Source organism: Saprolegnia parasitica, assembly GCF_000151545.1.
Source record: "Saprolegnia parasitica CBS 223.65 unplaced genomic scaffold supercont2.3, whole genome shotgun sequence".
Taxonomy (NCBI): Eukaryota; Oomycota; class Saprolegniomycetes; order Saprolegniales; family Saprolegniaceae; genus Saprolegnia; species Saprolegnia parasitica.
In genome coordinates, this window is record NW_012156397.1 from 790826 (window position 1) to 811399 (window position 20574).

The following is a 20574-nucleotide window of genomic DNA, read 5'->3' on the forward strand; positions in this document are numbered from 1 at the left end:
GCAACACGGCGGCGCCCAAGTTCAACCACGCGCCTCGCCCCACAGGCTTCAACTTTCGATCTCGATCTATCTGTCCGCACGTGGCTACTCCTCCGGGCCGGATCCAGATTACGACTACGATCTTGGCCAAACCGGTTCGTTCTTTGCAGCGTCGCTACTGCTGGTACCAAGAACGACGATCGCGGATTGGATTGCGGGAGCGGCTTGGTGTCGTCGTCGGGTGCCCCTTGGCGTGACGCTCCTGCGAAAGGCCGTGCGTCCTGTCCCGGACCTGTAATTAAATACGGAAATCTCAAAGCGTCTCTCAAAACTATAGTGATTTAATTCGAAAGCGGCGCCGAAATTAAAACAATGGAGATTTCGTTGGTCGTTAACGCCGAGATCGCGGCCTATAAAAATGTGTGGCGCGAATTTAATACGTGCGCCAGCTGGCACGCCTTTCGATATTTTTATCCCCGCCCCTCGCCAAGACACTGGATGTTTGTATGTGGAGTGGCGGGGGCCGGTTTTATCTTGGCTTTTGTATGGGAGACCGTGGGGAATTAAATGGCGGCCGATTTTTTGACCCATCGCGCCGACCGTACCCTTGCTTTTTTTTACTTTTTCACGCGATACACAGGTGATTTGTATTCGGAATTGAGTGCGTGGAAAAAAGCAGCGTGAGCCAACGCGTTACTTATTTGGTGAAGTTCTTTGCTTGTTTGCATTTTGCTCAGGAGACTGTCCAGTTCATTCTTCGGTACTTGGGTCCTCCCTGCTCCGAGGCCCCGACGACGCAAGACCACCCGACGACCTCCTCCCCCGTACGCCCCATCATGCGCTCCTCCCCCGGCGATGGCTCATGGAACCCTTCCTCCCCTTCTAGGCCCGTTCCCTGCGTCAGTAATTGCGGTTGCAACAAGGTACGCCACTCGACGGACGCGACCGGTCCTCATGCTGCCGTAGGAAGCATGGCATCGCAACGAGAGAGCTCCCTCGAGCTCCGCGTCGGCAAGAAGTTTCGCCTTGGCCGCAAGATTGGCAGCGGATCGTTTGGCGACATCTACCTCGGCACCAACATGACGTCGGGCGAAGAAGTCGCGATCAAGCTCGAGTCGGTCAAGAGCAAGCACCCGCAGCTTCTCTACGAATCCAAGATCTACAAGATCCTCAACGGCGGCTGTACGTCGCCGACGGAAGAAGCTTCCGTAGCTCATGCTGGTGTAGTGGGCATCCCGAACATCCGCTGGTTTGGCGTCGAAGGCGAGTACAACGTCATGGTCATCGACCTCCTCGGGCCGTCGCTCGAGAACCTTTTTGACTATTGTGGCCGGCGGTTCCAGCTCAAGACTGTGCTCATGATTGCGGACCAGCTCCTCTGCCGGCTCGAGTACTGCCACTCGAAGAACTTCATCCATCGCGACGTCAAGCCGGACAACTTTTTGATCGGCCTCGGGAAGCGCGCGCAGATTTGCCACGTGATCGATTTCGGTCTCGCGAAGAAGTACCGCGACCCTAAGACGCACCAGCACATCCCGTACCGGGAGAATAAGAACCTCACGGGCACGGCGCGCTACGTGTCGATCAACACGCACATTGGCATTGAGCAGTCGCGCCGCGACGATCTCGAGTCGCTCGGCTACGTCTTCATGTACTTCATCCGCGGCTCGCTCCCGTGGCAGGGCCTCAAGGCCAATACGAAGAAGCAGAAGTACGAGCGCATCATGGAGAAGAAGATGAACACGCCGATCGAAGTGCTCTGCAAGGGCTACCCTGCCGAGTTCCGCGCCTACTTTGAGTACACGCGCGCCCTTCGCTTTGATGACAAGCCCGACTATGCGTACCTCAAGCGCCTCTTCAAGGAGCTATTCTTTCGCAAGGGCTTCCAGTTTGACGCAATGTTCGACTGGACGGTCCTCAACTTGGTATGTCGCTGCTACATTGCCCACAGACATGTACTCACTCATATGTACCCTTTTCTGTAGCAAAACGGCCGGAGAGAGCGGGACGGCAGCGGCAGCGCCACGGGTGCGCCGCAGCAGCCGGCGACGGGTGCCACGGCCGCGCCGCCGACGGGCAACCCGATCGACTCGCAGCAGCGATCGTCGCGCATGGAGCCGATGCGCCAAGACTCGCGCGATATGCGCGTCAACTCGGGCCGGCTGTACGTCCGGGAAGACTCGAAGGACTCGGCCGAGCTCCAGCAAATGCAGCAGATGCAGCAGATGCAACAAATGCAGCAAATGCAGCAGATGCAGCAAATGCAACAGCCCGGGTACGCCACCGGCAATCGTGACGATAGATTATATGTGGCCCCCCGCGTCGCTTCGAACGGCGACCTCAGCGACCCGAACAAGCTGCCCAGCCAGCGCCAAAGATATTGATTACATAGCTTGTCGAATTTAGGCACTCCACCTCCATTGCACGTTTTCTCCTAAGAAAAGTATGAAACAACGACCTTCCTTGTCTTGATCACGCACTGTTTTTGAGCTGACATGACGTGGCGATGCGTCGGCGCGTGTATCAAGTGCTGTGCAGCGAGGCTGCCACGAGGCTACCCATGATAGGCGCCAGGTTGAAGCTTGAACGACACCGCCCCACAGATGCCATGCCATCATCACGTCTCGCCCATCATCTTCGTCCATCGCCAAACCCCCGGCAATGGCACGGTCATCGGATCAACTTGCATGCGTCATCGTCGATTGACTGCACATCCATGATCGACGACAAATACATGAGCGCATCGCTCGCCCGCACCAGCGCTGTGTATGCTTGGATGGTCCATGGCCGATGGCTGTCACATGCCAGTCGACGTGCTCGTCGCTTTTGGCAGCTGGTGGCTGCCATGTCTGCTGCTGGTACCACGCGCAACAACACCCGCTTCGTCGTCTCCTCTGCCCGTAGTCTGCCGTAGTACAGGCAACCTTGTTGCGCCCATGGACCATGAGGCTAGGATCATGCAGTATGAAGCATGCATCTATCGATGGCTGGGTCATCGGTGCCATGCGATCGTCGGCAGACGTCCACGAAGGGCGCACATCGGCGCTGCCTTCGTATACATCATCCTCCGAGCATGACCTTGGGTGATGATGAAACCAAATCGGATTTTCGCCGCTTCCCATTGGCTGAAATGATCATCGTCCGGGTACGAAAGCGCCAAACGACTGGCACTAGGTTGCAACCATACGTTGTGCGAGGGTTCGGTTGAAGATGTGGCGGTTGTATCCGGATGCCCGCTGAAAGATCGCCCGAGGTTGACTCATTCTCCATTTGGATCTCTTCCTCCGCCATGGCCCACATCATCACCGCCGTTGCCAGCGCGACGAAGGACGTCGTGCCCATCCGCCGGGCGCTCCTCTCCGTCTCGGACAAGACCGGCCTCCTCGACCTCGCCAAGTACCTCGCGGCCCACGGCGTCGAGCTCCTCTCGACGGGCGGCACGGCCAAGGCCATGCGCGAGGCCGGCCTCCAGGTCATTGACGTCTCGGAGTACACGCAGTCGCCCGAGATGATGGATGGCCGCGTCAAGACGCTCCACCCCAAGATCCACGGCGGCCTTCTCGGCGTCCGCGGCAACAAGCAGCACGAAGACGACATGGCCAAGCATGGCATCAAGAACATCGACCTCATGGTCCTCAACCTGTACGCGTTCGAGGCTACGGTCGCGTCGGGTGGCAACTTTGAGACGTGCATTGAGAACATTGATATTGGCGGCCCGTCGATGCTCCGCTCGTCGGCCAAGAACCACGCAAGCGTCGTCATTTGCACGTCGCCGTCGCAGTACATGGACCTCGTGGCCGAGATGAGCGCCCACCAGACGGGCACGACGCACGCGTTCCGCAAGCGCTGCGCCGCCGCGGCCTTTACGCTTTCGGCCCACTACGACACGCAGATCTCCAAGTGGTTCAACGCGCAGCTCGGCCAGACCTCGGACGAAGTCACGCGCGTGTACGAGCCCGCGCTTCCGCTCAAGTACGGCTGCAACCCGCACCAGAACCCGGCGTCCATCATGACGATCAAGGGCTCGAAGCTGCCGTTCAAGGTCCTCAACGGCACGCCCGGCTACATCAACCTCCTCGATGCGGCCAACGCGTACCAGCTCGTGGCCGAAGTGCGCCAGGCGCTTCACCTCCCGGCCGCGGCGTCCTTCAAGCACGTCTCGCCGGCCGGTGCCGCCGTCTACGTGCCCCTCGACGAGAAGCTCAAGGCCGCGTACGAAGTGGGCAACATTGAGCTCACGCCTCTCTCGGTCGCGTACCTTCGCGCGCGCAACGCCGACCCGCTCAGCTCGTTTGGCGACTTTGTCGCCGTCAGCGACATTGTCGACGAGGCCACTGCCAAGGTGCTCAAGCGCGAGGTCAGCGACGGTATCATCGCGCCCGGCTACGAGCCCGCGGCGCTTGAGATCCTCGCGGCCAAGAAGGGCGGCAAGTTTATCGTGCTCGAAGCCGACGCCACCTTTGTGCCTCCGCCGATGGAGTACCGTGAGGTGTACGGCATGACGTTTGCTCAGCGCCGGAACGACGTGGTCTTTAACCACTCGCACGTCGCCGACGTCCAGACGAGCTGCGCGCCGCTCACGGAATCGGCCAAGCGCGACCTCATCCTCGCCGCGATCACGCTCAAGTACACGCAGAGTAACTCGGTAGGCTACGCCAAGGACGGCCAGATGGTCGGTGTCGGCGCTGGCCAGCAGAGCCGCGTCGACTGCGTCAAGCTCGCGGGTCGCAAGGTGGCCGTGTGGCACCTCCGCCAGCACCCCAAGGTCGCGGCGCTCGCCTTCAAGCCGTCGGTCAAGCGCCAGGAGCGTGTGAACGCGCGTGTCCGCTACATTGAGGGCGACATGGCGCCCGTCGAGAAGACGGCCTTTGACGCGCAGTTTGAGACGGTGCCGGCGCCGCTCACGGTCGCCGAGAAGGACGCGTACGTGGCGCAGCTCACGGGTGTCTCGCTTGCGTCGGACGCCTTCTTCCCGTTCCGCGATGGCATTGACCACGCCGCCAAGCTCGGCGTCTCGTTCATCACGCAGCCCGGCGGCAGCAACCGCGACGACGAGATCAAGCAGGCGTGCATCGAGTACGGCATCACGATGACCTTCTCGGGCGTCCGCCTCTTCCACCACTAAGTCGTTGGCTATCTTGTTGTAATCTATCTATCTTCCATTGACATGAGACTGTTCGGCTGGACACGCACGACCTGCGGCAAGGGCACACGGTTCCAACTGAAGCATGGTGTTGGCGTCGACGGCCTCGCACAGAGACGGCCAGTGGTCGTCGCACAGAGGTCAGCGCAATGGCTCCAACCAACTGCACTGTACTTGGCGAGACGCATGCCCTGAGGGGAAGCGCGAGCACTTGAGGCAACTAAGACAGCATGCCCACCAAAATGGTTGCTGTAGCTCTACGGCCGCCCATGCTGTGGAGACGGCTGCGCTGGTCTTAGGGACGGCTGCGCTGGTCTTACGGACGGCTGCGCTGGTCTTACGGACGGCGGGATTCGAGTGGCGATCGAGACGATGCTTGTGGCCAAGCCTCGAGGATGTAGGCCATCGATCGTCATCCCAGCGGCTTGGGCGTCGTCGAGGCCACTGCTTTGTCGGTGCGTCGAGCGCCTCGACGCATGGCTCCTCGCGCCCGACGGTCCCGTGTGTGCGGAGGGCTTCCGAGTGCTGTCGGGTGAGCTCCACGCACCGGTGTGCAAGGTATATCCATGTATTGTGTGGAGGCGTGAAATGCAAACGACAACTACTATCTACTCTCTAGGCCGCTCTACGCGACGCGGGAGATGGGCTGCTCGCCAAAGACATCGGCCAGCGCCGCGTCGAGGATGTCGAGGCCCATCGCGACCTCGTCGGCCGAGATGTTGAGCGGCGGGATGAAGCGCAGCGTCTCGTACACGCTTGTCGAGAGGAGGAGCATGCCCTTGTCGACGCAGCTCTGGCACACGCGCGCCGCCGTGCCGGGCGCCGCCGACTCGTCGAATTCCATCGCCAGCATGAGACCCGCGCCGCGCACGTCCTACGCCATATCCCATCAACTTGGCTTCTTGAGGCGCACGATGATGGTAGCATACCAAGATCGGGTACTTGGACTTGAGGCGCTCGAGGCCGAGCACGAGCTGCTCGCCACGCACGCGCGTGTTCTCCAAGATGCGCTCTTCCTCAAACGCCTCGAGCGTCGCCGAGGCCGCGGCGATCGCGACAGCGTTGCCGGCGTAGGTGCCACCCATCGAGCCCGGCGGCTAGGTACGATGTCGACTTTGCACATGTTTGAACGCAATGCGTCATACCTGGAGGTCCGTGAGCTCGCGGCGGCTGGCAATCGCGCTGAGCGGGTACCCGTTGGCGATGCCCTTGGCCATGACGAGGATGTCGGGCGTCACGTTGTAGAGGCCGTCGATCGCAAACATGGAGCCCGTGCGACCAAAGCCGCACTGCACCTCGTCCGCGATGAGGAGAATGTTGTGCTCGTCGCAGAGGCGGCGGAGCGCGTGCATGAAGGCCTTGGGCACCGGCACGTAGCCGCCCTCGCCCATGACGGGCTCAATGAGGATCGCCGCCGTGTCCTTGGGCGCGCAGCGCTGCTTGAACGCGAGCTCGAGCTCGGCAATGCAGTAGTTGACGCAGCTCTCTACGTGGTGTTGTGCCGAGCATGAGAGGCGAAGTAAAGAAGAAGATCGGCAACCTTCGTCGGCCGCGGGGCTATGGAGCGCATACGGGAAGGGCACGGTCGTGATGTTGCTCAAGAGCGGACCAAAGCCGGCGCTGTAGATGGTCTTGCTCGTCGTGAGCGACATGGTTCCAAACGACCGGCCGTGGTAGCCGCCCTGGAACACGATCACGTTCGCCTTGCCCGTGGCCTGGCGCGCGAGCTTGACCGCATTCTCAACGGCTTCCGCGCCACTAGACAAAGCGACTCGCCCCATGGTCTATGCAACGCCGCTGCGCGTACGTGGAGGCAAAGAAAAGCGAGTCGAGTGTCTTGGGCAGCACGGGTAGCAGCGACGAGACGTACTTGAGCATCGGCTCGTGGTAGGCCACGCCCACCTACAGGCAATGTTAGGTTTGGCTTGGTCGTATGGATGGGAAGGACGACGTACTTGGCCGTGGACGAGCGTCGCGGCCTGCTGCTGCACGGCGTGCGTGACCTTGGGGTGGCAGTGGCCAAGGTTGGTGACGCCGATGCCGCAGGTAAAGTCGAGGAGCTTTTGGCCCTCCGTGTTCCAGACGAACGAGCCCTTGCCCTTTGCGAGGACCATGTTGGAGAGGCGGCCGATGCCGCGGGCGATGTTCTGCTTCGGGCTCATGCTGCGGCTGCGGCGGACGGGGCGAGTTGCAATATGATGATGTGGGCGCGAACCGATCTTTGCCGTTTGTGCGAGCGTACGCAGGTCCCAGAAAACTGACGACCTTGAAGTTGCATCCGAAACCTCTCCGTATCGATATTATTTCAAGCAGGTTCTTGGGCTTGGCTGACACGATTTACGAATGTACACTATTTCGCACCTGCGAGCGTACACCACTTCAAGAAGATCGCGCCACGTCGAACCGTCGCCAGCGATCGATGGCGACGGTAGCCGATCGCGCTCTGCCGGATAACGATACTACCGAGGAGGGCAGAGAAATCACTGGACACGGTGGCAGTATAGGCCACGAGCCGCCGTCATGGATCGAATGCTGCGAATATCGCCCAGCAAACTACCCTACGTAATGCACTACATATAGCCCGACGCTGAACAGCCTCGCGGCCATCAGTACTTGCTGCGATAGCGTAGTAACTGCGATGCGTATGGCGGCAACGAGAAGGATGTAGGAGCTCCGACCACAACGCCGCTCGCTCAGAACGCCTTGCTCGATCGCGGGTATGCTGCCGGTAGGTAGCGAGTTGGCAGGTGCGGACAACGACACGTTGCCTTACCGCTGCGTCGTTGACGACACAGGCGTCGGGTGTGCAGAGGAGGGTCATCACCTTGCGTTGTGTGAAAGGACGTTCAAGCAGGTGGTACGTCATTCCCGCGCATGGGCTTCGAAGCCGTCGCCCATGGCGGCGTCGGACCGTGAACGAGCACGAGCCCCCTCGCGTCGTTATCGCTGGCAGCGTTGGATGCGTGCTCTGTGCAAAGCTATCTCTCTTCTCTGCAATGCGCTGGGTACTAGGCTTCTTGAGCTTCGGTGGCGGCGCGACGACAACCCATCCGGTGCCACACCCAAAGGAGCCCAGGGATGGTCGCGTGCGTGCCACTGTGGAGCATTCCGAAATAGTGTGCAGTAGCCGTTGACACGCATGGGTATCCGGACGACTGTATCCGGAATACCGTTGGTCATCCTCGTTCCTCGCAAACGGCCGAGCAGGTTGGGGGGTAATGAATGTATTGGTGCCCCGCCTGCCCAAGTGGTGGGCGAGGTGGGTTATCTAAATTGCTATGAGCTGCCAAATTGAGGAATGGCTTGAGCGAGACCGCGCTGTGCCCTGGCTTGTTTTGCCGCTTGGGCAGTTCTTCTTCTGTTCTTCTGTTCTTCGCGACTGCTCGTCCCGTCGCGCGGAAAACCTCTTTCTTTTCTCGAAAATGGCCCGAAGCCATTACGCTGCCGAGAGATGCAGAGCAAGGCCACGGAGGTCGTAAAGCCCGTCGCCGTCGGCGGCTTTGACCTCGCCGTGCTCCTCTCCACCAACGACATTGAGCCGCGCGTCCAGCGCCACCTCGTACGCGTCTACGTGACGCTCGCAGCCGCGGTCGGCGCCGCCGCGGCCGGCGTCGTCTTCGACATCGCGTGCGGTCTCGCCGGCTACACCACAGCTTTCCTCGTCTTTGTCCTCGTGCTCGCGCTCTACCTCTTGCCGAAAGCCAAGTTTGCACAGCGGCTGTGTGTGCTCTTGACACTCGCCACCTGCTGGGGCGCCAACCTTGGCGGGCTCGTGCAGCACGCCCTCGCCACGGACGCCTCGATCGTCGCCATGGCCTTGTGCGACCTTCTCTCGCTTCCATTCCAAGGTTTTAAAGTGCTATGTCCTCTAGTGTGGGCTCGACCATCGTCTTTGGCTGCTTCACGCTGAGTGCGCTCCTCGGTACGTTCCTTCGTACGTCTCGGAGCTTGTACCACACGCCTGGTAGAGCGCCGGCGCACCTACTTGTTTCTTGGTGCGTTTGCCGGGTCTGCAATTCTTGGGCTTGTCCTCGTCGCGCTCGTCAACGTCTTTGTGCGCTCGGCCGCCATGTACTCGCTCGAGCTCGTACGCCTTTCTCCTCGCATTCGCGGAGCCTGAAAACGCATGTGTGTAGTACGGCGGCTTGCTTCTCTTTTGCTTTTACGTACTCTTTGATACGCAGCTTATTGTGGAAAAGGCCAGCAGCGGCGACGACGATGTGGTGGGCCACGCGTTCGAGCTCTTCCTCGGTACCCGTTTCCATCTCAAATGTCTTGCACTGGACGCACGGATATATGTTGTTGCTAGATTTTCTCAACCTCTTTGTCCGCATCCTCATCATCCTCCTCAAAAAACGGGCCGACGACGACAGCGTCGTCTAAGATGCATCCCGTACGACGCTGCACGGACCTTCCGTAGACGACCTACTGGCTAGTCGATTTGATTCGACATGCTAGTCGAGCACAGAAATCAAAACACGACCTATCAATGGATTAACAACGACATGTACGAGTGCGGAAAGCAGTGTTGAACTCGTCATGTCAACCAAAGACTCGTGGTCCGCTACTTGCGCTTGGCGGCCGTCGGCGGGTTCGTGGCCGCGGGGCGCGCTGTAAGGTCGCGCACCGTGCGCAGCTCGAGCTGCATCGAGTGGTGGATGAATTCTTGCAGCTTGGCGCCTTCGGGCGGCATCGAGAGCACGTGTTTGCACAAGTTGACCCGCACGTGCCAGACCGGTCCTACGCACGCGCGTCGAGTTGATATCTTGATACTTTGATCGATATCGAAAAGGACGCACCGCAGCCGCGGTCGGCGCCCGAGTAGTAGTGGAGCGTCAAGTAGCCTTTTTCTGGAAATGCGTTTTCGCCAAGCCAGCTCTGGTTGAGCTGCCAGCCAGGAATCGGGTCGCCGCGACTCCAGCCGTACGTCTCGTTGAGCCAATTGTCGCCCTATGACAGAAGAGGACTATCAGCTACTGCAACGGGTCGAGCGTCGCGTGCAGGTTCGGCAAGTGCGAGCGTCACGAGCATCTTGGCGACTTCGCGCTGCTCGTAGATGGCCATGTCGAGCTCGTAGTAAATGTCGGGCGCGAGTGGCGACCACAAGTTGAGCCAGCCATAGCGAAAGATGAGCTCGGCCAGCTCTCGCTCGGTCAGTAGCGCAAACATCTATACACAAATCAATTCTCTCAAAGGATGTCGCAAATCGGATTGGTACCTGCGGCACGCTGTAGAGGTCGACAACGCGGTCGATGAGCATCAAAATCACATCGACGCGCGCGGCTTTAAAGGCCCGCGGCCACATGCAGAGCATCCGAAGGCACTGCTTGACGCTGATCCAGCGCGACGACAGAAGGTACTGCAGCTCCATGATGAGGCGCCGGACCGAGATTGTCACCTGTCCCATTGCGATAGTCTAACGAACGAAATGGAGAACGCGGACCGACCTTGGCGCCGTGGAGCTCGACCTCGGTAAACGCCGCGAGCCCGGACAAGTAGTCGTTGTACTGCGCGTTCCGCTGCATCTTGAGAAGGTGCTCGAAGACGGTCGGCGTTAGCGTGCCATATGCCCGCGGCAGCTCCGTGTGCGGCTCGGGATCGAGGCCCACGGCATGCATCCGCTCGAGAAATTGCGCAAACCGCTTGGTTGACATGGGCTCGATCGATTGGAATTTGCCTAATACGACACATTGTGTGCAGTCTACTATACAAAAGACAATAGTGTCGGACTCTGTTGTGGCACGGGTCGGCTCGACATGTGCACAAAGTCAAACTCAAGGACGCCAAACTTGGGGATCTTGTCGCAAAAAGCATTTTCTACAAATCGAAAAATTGTAAAAAGGATGCAGAATACAAGCTAGCCAAACCGAGAACCACCGGCTTGCCGTTGAACGTCTCGTTGCGAAAACACTGATAGTTGGCATGCTGCGACGTGTCGAGGAGCTCGTACTTCTTCTTCCAAAGCATAGTCTTGTTGCTGATCTCCATGAGCTTCTTGGCGGCGATGCGGTCCAATGGCTCGGCCATCTCGAGCCGATAGTGCCCCGAGCTCAAGCCGACGATCGGGCCATACGCAAAGCGCAGCGAATACTGCAGTCTACATCCTCGAGAAGTAGCGTCCAAGCGCGTCTCCATGTCGGTGTACCGGAGTCGCTGGGTCGTGTCGGCCAAGTTGCACTCGATGAGCTGGCACGCGTTCGACGCGTCAATCATGTGCGGCAGAATGGACGCCATCGCCTCAACGAGGTCGCTGCCGTCGAGGACCGAGTCGATGATGAGCTGCGCCTCGCGCTCCCGAAAGTAGAGCCCTGCGCAAAGTCCACGTAAAGCGACCTTGTGTGATCCGCTCAAGAGTACCGTTCTTGGCGATCGAGAGCATCTGCACGTGCGCGTTGTTGCCCTTGAGGTTCCGAATCAAGTGCGCAATGGACTCGCGCGTGTGCGCCTCCGTGCTCTCCGTTGGAATGTGCAGATCCAGAAAGTCCACAAGGAGCCGACCCGACGACGGCACCTCGAACGGCTGGTTGGTCACCGCATCGACGATCTGCTTCTTGGGCCGCGGCGCGACATCAAAGACGGCCATGAGCTCGATGAACTCGTTGATTTCGACCGTGCCTAGTCGTCGTATTCCGATTTATAGATCTAGTTTCCGCACGGACCCGAGCCATCTATGTCAAAGCGAGAGATCAAGCGTGCGGCCTCCCCGGGCTCGGTCGGGATGCCCATCTTGGCCATGCCTGTTTATCGTAGCGAAACAGTAGGACATTATTGTACAACGGTGAGATCGCACCGCTTTCGAGCTCCTTGGCATCAATGTTGCCCGAGTTGTCTTTATCAAGCTCTTGGAAGAGCTGGACCAGGCTCTCTTTGCACATGGTCCGGCGAAGGAGTGTGCCCCGGCGCGCGACCGAGTTGCGGTGCCGAAGCGCCTACACTTGTACCCTCAGCGATGGCGGGGCACAGTTCAGCACCTCGCCCGTGGCCGTGACGACATCGCGCACTTCGATCTGTAGCGGGCGCGACGTCTTGTCGACAACGTGGACGATCGAAATGAACTTGCAGCCCGTCTTGGTCTCGGCACAGCGCAGCAGCTCGAGCATGATCGAGCGCTCGTACGGAATACTATCGGGTATATATATCAGTCTATCAAGTCGATCAGGACGCAAGGCGTACATCATGTTGAGGTCGTAGTTGCCCGTGGCTTCGTCAGGATTAAACGTGTTGGGGTCAAAGAGGTCGAAATTGCAGCTCGCCATCGAGATGGACAGCGCGTGGTTGGCGCTGCTCGCGACGGCGTGGAGAAGCGATTGGCCGCCGATCTTTCCCAGCGGATTCCCATCGAGCACGATATTGGTGATTGTATCGTTCACTTTGAGTGCTTGGGCTATTACAAACGCCGCTTCACAAGGAATGTTGTTGTGGCTACATATATCACAGATCCGTCCCAGTATATTCCTCGTTTCGTGTGTACCTCAGGTCCAGCACTTGGAGGCAGTTGTTTTTACGCAGCGCCATGCCCACGGACTGCGTGCCGTGGTTCCCGAACGCGTTGTAGGCCAAATTGAGCTCCCGCAGACCATTGTTGACCGCCAGCGCCTTGCCGATCTCGACGGCGCTGGTCAAAAGGTCAGAACTTAGTATCGAGATATCAACCAACCTGTTGAGGCGCAGCATGTTCCACGACAAATCGAGCTTGGTTAGCCGGTTGTTGTTGCAGAGCATGCTCGCAATGGCCTCGCCGCCTACCCACAAGTTGACATTAGTAGATATAGACATGGTTGCACTATCGCAAAGGAGGAGGCACCAGTGATCAGGTCGGGCTGGACGACATTCAGCATCTCCGATTTGCCGATGAGATTGCGTGACAAGACGAGCGTCGTAAGGGATGTATTGGTGTGCAGCGCGTTGGCAAAGCCTTGAACTTCGCCGTCGTCAATATCGCATGTGGCCATGCAGAGCTCTTGGAGTGCGCATTGCTTGGAGCCCACGTCCTCGGCGAGTGCGGCGGCCGCGTCGCCATCCACCTACATTCAATAAAGAGTTTGTACCGTATTTTTACGACACGAGTGACCTTGTTTTCGGAAATATCGAGGCAGACAAGGTCGCGCTTGTGCGTCACGACACTCACGATTGCGTCAAGTCCCGGGTCGGTGAGGCGGTTGTTACGAATGTTGAGGCTCGTCACCATGGGCAACTCCAGCACACACTGCGCAAATACCTACCCTCGATGAGACTTTTGGAAAATGGTGGACATATTGTCGTTACTTTGGCCATTTCGTCGCCCATGCCCATGTGCGACACGTTCAAGTGCGGCGACACGGTGTTGCGGATCAAGAGGCGCACGGACAGCGGCAGCTTCTGCGCCAAGCTCAGCGCAATGAACTTGTGCCGCGCCGAGAGCTGGCCAGAGAAGAGCCCGTGGATCTCGTCCGAGGCCTCCAGCTGTGCCCAGTACATTATTGTCTGTCATGGAAAGAAGATCAGTGTACCTGCTCGATCACTGGATTTGCAGCGATAAAGTCGGGGAGGCTGCCGTGGTGCATGTACATTTGTCGACCGAGCTTGGCCGCGACCAAGCGCATGTCGTGCTTGCCCGCATCTCCAAAGTACCTATATGCATATGCACGCGGTAGTACATCGCTGCACGCCGACAACCATACTTGCGGCGGTCGTCGGGCGTGAGCTTGGTGCGGATATCGTCCTTGATATCTTCGAGGTAGATGGGGACGTCGGGCAGCAGATCGAGTGGAAGGCCTAGTCGGTCGTGCAGCAGCCTACAGAATTGAAGAATCTGAACCTGTGACTTTGTGTGTTGGGACCGCGAGCTTCGTAGCTCGCAAGAAGCGCTCTTCGGCTGAGAGAGGCACCGTGTTGGGCCGGCTCGCGCGGCGCAAGTTGGAGCGTGCGAGCGCAGGCAGTGCGCTCTTGACATCAGCTGGGATCTCCCAGCTCTTGTTGACCAGACCAATGTCCCAGTTGGTGCCGTGCGAAATCGTCTTCTTGTGCGATGGCGTATGTTGGGAGTCTTTTTTCTTCTTGGGTGTAGACGTTTTGGTCTTGTGGGTCTTGGTATGGGACGGCGCGGCAAGGGCGCCGACAGTTGCACTCCGCACCAGCGGGATGCGTAGCCGCGTACTTGTCCGCTTGGTTGTGGTCACATGGCCCACGACATCGTCGTCCTTGAGCTCTTCCTCGATCACAATGTCGGGTATCGTTGGCATTGGAAAGTGTGTCCCTAATTTTAGCGGTGTAACAAAGCACTCTCCGATCGTAGCGGTTGCATGCAGCGCTCGTCCTAGCTATGCGAGCCACCCACTTTTTGAGTCTCGTGCAGAGTCTCGTGCAAATTGCAGTGAAATGCGCGCAAGCGTCTCGCGCTGCAAGCAAGCAAGGCGAGGGAGCAAGGCGTTTCGAGCTCTCTGCATCGCAAGGTTGCGCCCATACCCGCCGTGTCCCGGCAGTGGCCTATACGTCTTCACAAAGCTCCTGTCATTGGCATACGACTCTCGGGCGTCCATGCGCCTCGGCAGTCCCAGGACATGGATGCTTCTTGATCGGGATCATGCGTGTCAACGCCGATAGCATCCGGAATCCTCCGGATACGCAGGTCGAACTTTTAATGTTTGCATGCATTATAAATGCATACAAATGCCAAGTGTATTTTAATCCACAGCCATGGTGCACTCGACGACGTGGCCGCTCAAGATCGAACATATCTTGTCCGATGGCCGACGACGCGCTGAGCCAAGTGGAGGACGAGATCCGACTCGCGGAAGCCTACCTGCAGCAGCGCAGCGCGCCGCCGTCGGCCGCAACGCCGCCCAAGCTCTCGGAGGCGCGCCGGAAGGAGATCCTCGCCAAGCTCCAGGACGAGCGCCGCAGTCTCCTCGAGCGAAAGAAGACGCCAGCATTCAGCGACGATCTACCATGGGCTGCGTCGTTCATGGACACGGCGGCGCGGTTCCCACTGCCGTCACCAACGCAGCAGCCCAACACGGAAGACATGTCGTACGACGACGATGGCATGGCCAACGACAGCGACGGCGGCTACGACGACGGCGGTGCGCATCGGTTCTTGTGCCCAAGAACGCACACTTCTATGTCTATATTGCATAGACGACAATATGAGCTTCCTCAAGGAGCTTCAAGAAGGCGACGACACGCTCTACTTTGCCTCGGAGCTGCCTACGATGCTGCCGCGGAGGCCATCGACGTATGTGGACGACGAGGACGACGTTGCGCCGTGGCCAGCACCACCAACATCGCGTCATGCTTCGCCCAAGAAGCCACTGCCCAAAGCTGTCCGCTTTGACATCGATTTTGACGCTGGTCCGAGTGCCTCGCCTCCCAAGGTATGCACTGCCAATCTTGATGGATGATGAGCACACGTGTCGTGCACAGGGCATCGGGAAGCGGCGGGCTGCATCTGCGCCGCGCGATCGCCGCGCGGCTTCACATGTAACGAGAACTTACGCTGGACGTGCGAGCTACTGCGACCTTACTTGTCTAGTCGGCGCCAATGGATCCCGAGTGCACGTTTCGCCCCAAGACCACGCCGTACAAAGGCTCCAAGGCGCGTCTCTCGACGGCTTGGCCATTCCTAATAGCGTGCTAGGTCCGAGCGACGGGACAAAGCCGGCTCTCACAGCTGGCGGCGCCGCGTAGCGCCGAGTACGCCAAGCGCGAGAAGCTCAAGATGGAGCAGGAGCTCGCATCGTTGAGCTCGTGCACGTTTACGCCAAACGCCCACGGTACCCGTCTTCTATCCTTGCGGCATCCAATACACGCTGCGACAGCGCAACGAACGCCCGAAAAACCCGTGGAAGAGAAATTGGCGTTCGTCCAGCAGCAAATGAGCCCCAATCCAAAGCGCGTCAAGGTCGACGACGTCACTGAGAGACTGTACGGGGACGGCCTCTTGCGCTACGAGCTCCGCGCCAAGGTCAAGCGCGCACTCGAAGACCGCAGCGTCCGCGCGACGTGCACGTTTACGCCGAAAATCAACGCCGTGACGCGCGCCATGGTCGACCATACGCAGTACAAACCGATCCAGGACCGGGTTCCCGAGATCCAGCGCCGCAAGGTCGAGTGCGATGCAGTATTATATACTATCTGACGCGCATTGCAGAAGGAGGTGCTTCGGCAGCTTGCGACGTCGGTCGAGGACAAGCTCACATTTGTTCCGGAAATCAACGAAAAGAGTCGCCAGCTCACGCAGCAGCTCGGGCATTTGAGCGTCACGGACCGATTGGTGCAAGACGCCGAAGACAATATTGAGAAGCGTCAGATTGTGGAAGAGCTGTACACGACCGCGGTAGGCGTCGATCGCAGTCATGTCGACTCTAAACATTCGTGTTCTGTAGCAAGGTCTGTCGTTTGCGCCGCAGGTCAACGAGCGAAGCCACTCGATTGTCGATCAAAAGCCAGAGTTCAAAGTACGTCGGCCGACGATAATGAATGCAAGCTAACGTAGGCGCGTAGCTCGACTTTGTGACGCGTCAGCGCGTGCTCCAAGACCGACGCGACGACAAGCTCGAGCACCAAATGCTACTGGAAGAAAAAGTGAACGCGATCGAAAAGCCATTCCAGCCGTGCATCGGCAACGCCGAGAAGGTCCTGAAGCACACCCGACCCAAGCGACTGACTGAGAGCACGCCCCAGCAGCTCTATCGCATGACGTACGCGGTATGCAACGTGAGATTTGAAGATGCAGATACAAGCGTGCGGCTGTAGGAGCCGCGCAAGAAGGCCGAGCAAAAGAAGCGACTCGAAGAAGCCTACTACAACAAATTCTCGTTCCAGCCCACGCTTAACCACGTATCCAAAGCCTTGGGGCGCGCGACCCCAATCCAAAAGCTCGCCAAGGTCTATCGCAGTTGTACGAGAGATTAGTCGTCAAGGTATCTTGGGTAGAGTGACGCAACCAAGCCGATTCGGTCGCGGGTCATCAAGGAAATGGAGCAGCGCACGCAAGCCGAGTGCCGGTTCCGGCCGGCGCTCACGCCGTTGGAAGGCGACGCCGATCGCGCGACCGTGTGGAACCCAGCGGTGCGTCCCACTCGTCCCTCGGTTTGTTAGCACTGCACTATCGTAGACTGTGATTCAAACATCGAGCGCGCCCGCGAACGCCGGCGCCAGTCGCTCGAAGACAAGCGCCACCTCCTCGAATTCGAGGAGCTCCAGCGATGTACATTTCAGCCCAATATCAATCGCAAGCCCATCTCGGCAAGTGAGGCGGCGGCGCGGCCTGTGGTTGTCCGCGGTCTCAGTCGCTTCTTGGAGCTCAAGCAGCGCGCCAAGCGCCAAGAAGAAGAGCTTCGGTCCGTTTTGATTTGGAGAAATGACCGATTATTCAAGAACCACTTGGTAGGGAGCGCGAAGCCAAGGTGTTTGGCACGTCGTATACCCCCCGGGCGTACACCATCCCGGAGCCGTTCAAACTCTCGTACCAAGATCGCCAGCGGGATGGAAAGCGAGGTCGCCTGGAAGCCGAGCTTCGGCAAAAGGAGATGAAAGAATGCACGTTCGCGCCGTCCACCATGGAGGTCAAGAACCGCAAGCTCATTCAGAGCCTTCTTCGCGACGACAACGGCGTGCAATAGTGTATAATAATTCATTATCGGCTGAGGCGCCATTTTTGTTCCATTTTATTTATGGCGTAACGCCACGTTTTATCCGGTATTGGTGGCGTCGCGCCGCTTCGGAGAGGTCGCGCTGAAACGCCGCGGCGTCTGATTGGACGGCCGCGTATCTTTGAGCGTTGTCTCTGCAGTGTCGAATTTGCCGCCGAGATGGAAGAGTATGTGCAGCAAGCGTGGGACTTTGCAAAGCAAGTCATGTGGGAGCTCGGCGTCCAGGAAGTGTACATGCTCCTCAACGTCATCTGCCTCATGATGTTTGTCTACCACCTCATCCGCTTTGCGATGGGCCACCCGCTGCCCGAGCCCAAGAAGCCCGACCCGACGCTCATTCCGTCGTACTGGTTCTCGCACTGGTGGATCAACATCCTCCTTGCGTATGCGTGGATTGCACGCCGCTTTTTTTGCACGACCATCTTTCCGCTCCCGAAAGAGTACGTCCGCTGCAAGCTCGAATGCTCACCATCTCACACTTGCGTAGGAAGCTTCTCGATCTGCTCAAGGACACGCCCAAGGAAGCCGAGGCGTTCTTCGGTGACCAAGCCGCCACCGTCGCCGTCTACGAAACTGTGATCACCGACCTCGAGAAGAGCCCGCTTCTCTCCAACTTTGGCCGCTTCACCGCGCAGCGGCAGCTAATGGAAGCCCTCCGCGCGCGCCAGGCCTTCATGAAGTACTTTGTCGCGCACCCTGAGATCGCGGACGTGTCGCTTCCGTCGCCAATTGTGATTACGGGGCTGCCGCGCACGGGCAGCACGCTTCTGCACAACCTCTTGGCGTGCGACCCTTCGGCCCGTGCGGCGTTCAACTATGAAGTGGACGCGGGGGGGTACGCCGCGGTGGCGCCACCGACCAAGGCGATGGACACGGAGCACACGTGGTTTCAACGCGGCGTGCACGCGTGGGACGCTCGCTACCGCTTGACGCCCGAGATCTTTGCCGACATTGCGGCCTGTCACTTTAGCACGCCAGAGACGATCGCGGACGACGCCGTCTTGATCGAGCACGCCTTGCCGCCGCTCAAGTACATTGCGGTACCCTCCCATCGTACTATCCATCCATCCACCGCTAAGCGATTCTAGGTGCTGAGCAACAAGGCGCGGCGCATGCTTTTGACTGCGACCAACAAGCGCAATGTGTACACGTATTTGTACCGGTACTACCAGCTGCTGCAGAGCGGCCAGCCCGATGGCCCGACGCACTGGGTGCTCAAATCGCCCTTCCACGCCTCGCACTTACCGCTGCTTCGCGCGACCTTTCCTGGCGCACGGATCGTCATGCTGCACCGCGAGATGAAGCAAGTCGTGGCCTCGAGCGCAACGAAACTTCTGCGGGAGATGCACCCGTCGCTGAAGGGGAAAGGCCTCGACAAGAAGCTGATTGGACGACTCGCTACAGAGCTGTGCACCGAGACCACGAACGCTCTCTTGGCGCGCAAGGCCGTCGACGTCACGAACCTCCAGTACGACGAATGGATCGCCGACCCCATTGGCACGGTCAAGGCACTTTACGACCAGTGGGGCATGGAGGTCTCGGACGACTTTGAGAACAAGATGCGCGAGTACCTCGAGAAGAACCCCAAGGTAGGCGCATTATTCGCCAAGGCATTTTGTCATGACTACGGTCGCGTAGGGCAAATACGGCGAGGTCAAGTACACGGTCGAGGAGTACGGTCTCTCGGGCGCCGTGCTCGACTGCACGTTTGGCAAGTATGCGGCCATGCAAGCTGCGCAGAGCCGCGATGGCCCCGAGATCACGTCGCCCCGCCACTCGGACAAAGTCCACGTTCCATCGACGGCCTAGGCGGCACCGTCACCAAGTCGATGAGAGACCTCTGCATGACGATATCTGCTTTCGCAGTAGTGCTTGAAGAGTATCGGTACCGTACATTGGGAGCTTGTGCATGGGTCGTGTAAAAGACAAATAAGACCTGTGGCGAGTCGCGCCTTGCTGTCTGCTCCGCAGTGTGCTTGCACTGCACTGGACAACTTCAACCCGACACGCCGTCTACGCAGCTGCGAGCCGAGAAGCCGTCGGAGGTGGTGGTGCCATCATCTGATTGGCCTTTCTATCTTCCATTGCGCGCGGATTGGTCCAATTCTGGTCCTGGCCAGTTCGAGTAGCCAATCGCGTGCGTGCTCTTTTTTGATACGCCGCTTTGCTCGAATCTGAGGAGTCCGATGCGTATGCCACCTCGCCGTCCATGGTCCTCGTCGGAGCCGACCGCGCGCGCTGACGCTCGGTACACGAACGCCGAGATCGAGCGGCTCGACGCCGCCAGCGCCGCCGCCGCCATCCAAGTGTCCATCAACCACACGGCGATCCATTACGTGGACGCACCAGCGTTCTACTACACCGTGTACATGATGCAGATTTGGTCGCCAGCGTCCAACGTGCTCTGGGTTGTACGTCACCGCTACTCGACGCTTGCAAAGGTCCGCCAGCGACTCCTCAAGGTCGTCAACCTCATCAGTCGCAAGCAGATTCGAGACCGCGCGACGATAGCAGCGCTTCTCGCGCCGCTCCAGCCCTTCCCGAAGAAGCACATCTTTATGGACATACCCAACGTTGTCGACGAGCGCAAGCGCGGCCTCGCCGACTTTGTTCGCGCCATGTTCCGCGTGCGCGAGCTCTGCCTTCTGCTGACGCTTGCCAACAGCACGCCGACGCTTCTCGCGCGAATCGCCCACCGCGTATTTGACACGATCGAAGAGACGCTGCAGATCCCACGGCTGCAAAAGGACCAAGACTGGAAATGGCGCCAGCGCATCTTGTCCATGCTGCCCCAAGAAGTAGGCAATGAGATCGATGGCA

At 59.0% G+C, this 20574-nt stretch overlaps 8 protein-coding genes across 8 annotated transcripts; 6 read left to right on the forward strand and 2 right to left on the reverse strand.

The window, feature by feature from the left end:
* Positions 1–688: 688 nt before the first annotated feature.
* Positions 689–2457, forward strand: SPRG_01442 (CK1/CK1/CK1-D protein kinase). The gene is made up of 5 exons (XM_012339655.1): positions 689–803; positions 866–902; positions 946–1161; positions 1207–1904; positions 1965–2457. The coding sequence occupies exons 3-5, from the start codon at positions 951–953 to the stop codon at positions 2361–2363; spliced, it is 1308 nt and encodes a 435-aa protein (XP_012195045.1). The 5' UTR covers positions 689–803; positions 866–902; positions 946–950; the 3' UTR covers positions 2364–2457.
* Positions 2458–3252: 795 nt separating this feature from the next.
* Positions 3253–5147, forward strand: SPRG_01443 (phosphoribosylaminoimidazolecarboxamide formyltransferase/IMP cyclohydrolase). Its single transcript, XM_012339656.1, has one exon. The coding sequence runs from the start codon at positions 3269–3271 to the stop codon at positions 5102–5104; it is 1836 nt and encodes a 611-aa protein (XP_012195046.1). The 5' UTR covers positions 3253–3268; the 3' UTR covers positions 5105–5147.
* A 521-nt stretch (positions 5148–5668) lies between these two features.
* On the reverse strand, positions 5669–7369 carry SPRG_01444 (hypothetical protein). The gene is made up of 6 exons (XM_012339657.1): positions 7078–7369; positions 6930–7024; positions 6663–6880; positions 6268–6608; positions 6052–6219; positions 5669–5996 (listed from the first exon to the last, which is right to left on the reverse strand). Exons 1-6 carry the CDS (start codon positions 7282–7284, stop codon positions 5748–5750), a joined length of 1278 nt encoding a protein of 425 aa, XP_012195047.1. The 5' UTR covers positions 7285–7369; the 3' UTR covers positions 5669–5747.
* Positions 7370–8573: 1204 nt separating this feature from the next.
* On the forward strand, positions 8574–9505 carry SPRG_22076 (hypothetical protein; the record flags this gene model as incomplete). Its single annotated transcript, XM_012339950.1, has 5 exons — positions 8574–8941; positions 8995–9044; positions 9091–9209; positions 9259–9373; positions 9432–9505. The coding sequence occupies 5 exons, from the start codon at positions 8574–8576 to the stop codon at positions 9503–9505; spliced, it is 726 nt and encodes a 241-aa protein (XP_012195340.1).
* A 181-nt stretch (positions 9506–9686) lies between these two features.
* SPRG_22077 (hypothetical protein) lies at positions 9687–14343 on the reverse strand (the record flags this gene model as incomplete). Its single annotated transcript, XM_012339951.1, has 21 exons — positions 9687–9862; positions 9922–10072; positions 10100–10291; positions 10341–10520; positions 10570–10799; positions 10853–10939; positions 10990–11219; positions 11268–11430; positions 11480–11737; positions 11782–11859; positions 11913–12051; positions 12094–12244; positions 12296–12544; positions 12594–12737; positions 12780–12864; positions 12927–13146; positions 13194–13340; positions 13388–13564; positions 13612–13732; positions 13783–13876; positions 13920–14343. The coding sequence occupies 21 exons, from the start codon at positions 14341–14343 to the stop codon at positions 9687–9689; spliced, it is 3696 nt and encodes a 1231-aa protein (XP_012195341.1).
* Positions 14344–14846: 503 nt separating this feature from the next.
* On the forward strand, positions 14847–15434 carry SPRG_19087 (hypothetical protein; the record flags this gene model as incomplete). The annotated part of the gene is made up of 3 exons (XM_012339893.1): positions 14847–15183; positions 15239–15365; positions 15422–15434. The coding sequence occupies 3 exons, from the start codon at positions 14847–14849 to the stop codon at positions 15432–15434; spliced, it is 477 nt and encodes a 158-aa protein (XP_012195283.1).
* Positions 15435–15641: 207 nt separating this feature from the next.
* Positions 15642–17724, forward strand: SPRG_19088 (hypothetical protein; the record flags this gene model as incomplete). Its single annotated transcript, XM_012339894.1, has 10 exons — positions 15642–15730; positions 15788–15873; positions 15919–16205; positions 16251–16436; positions 16486–16557; positions 16604–16807; positions 16856–16987; positions 17036–17170; positions 17201–17442; positions 17493–17724. The coding sequence occupies 10 exons, from the start codon at positions 15642–15644 to the stop codon at positions 17722–17724; spliced, it is 1665 nt and encodes a 554-aa protein (XP_012195284.1).
* A 189-nt stretch (positions 17725–17913) lies between these two features.
* SPRG_19089 (hypothetical protein) lies at positions 17914–19563 on the forward strand (the record flags this gene model as incomplete). Its single annotated transcript, XM_012339895.1, has 4 exons — positions 17914–18194; positions 18242–18794; positions 18843–19343; positions 19393–19563. The coding sequence occupies 4 exons, from the start codon at positions 17914–17916 to the stop codon at positions 19561–19563; spliced, it is 1506 nt and encodes a 501-aa protein (XP_012195285.1).
* Positions 19564–20574: the final 1011 nt, after the last annotated feature.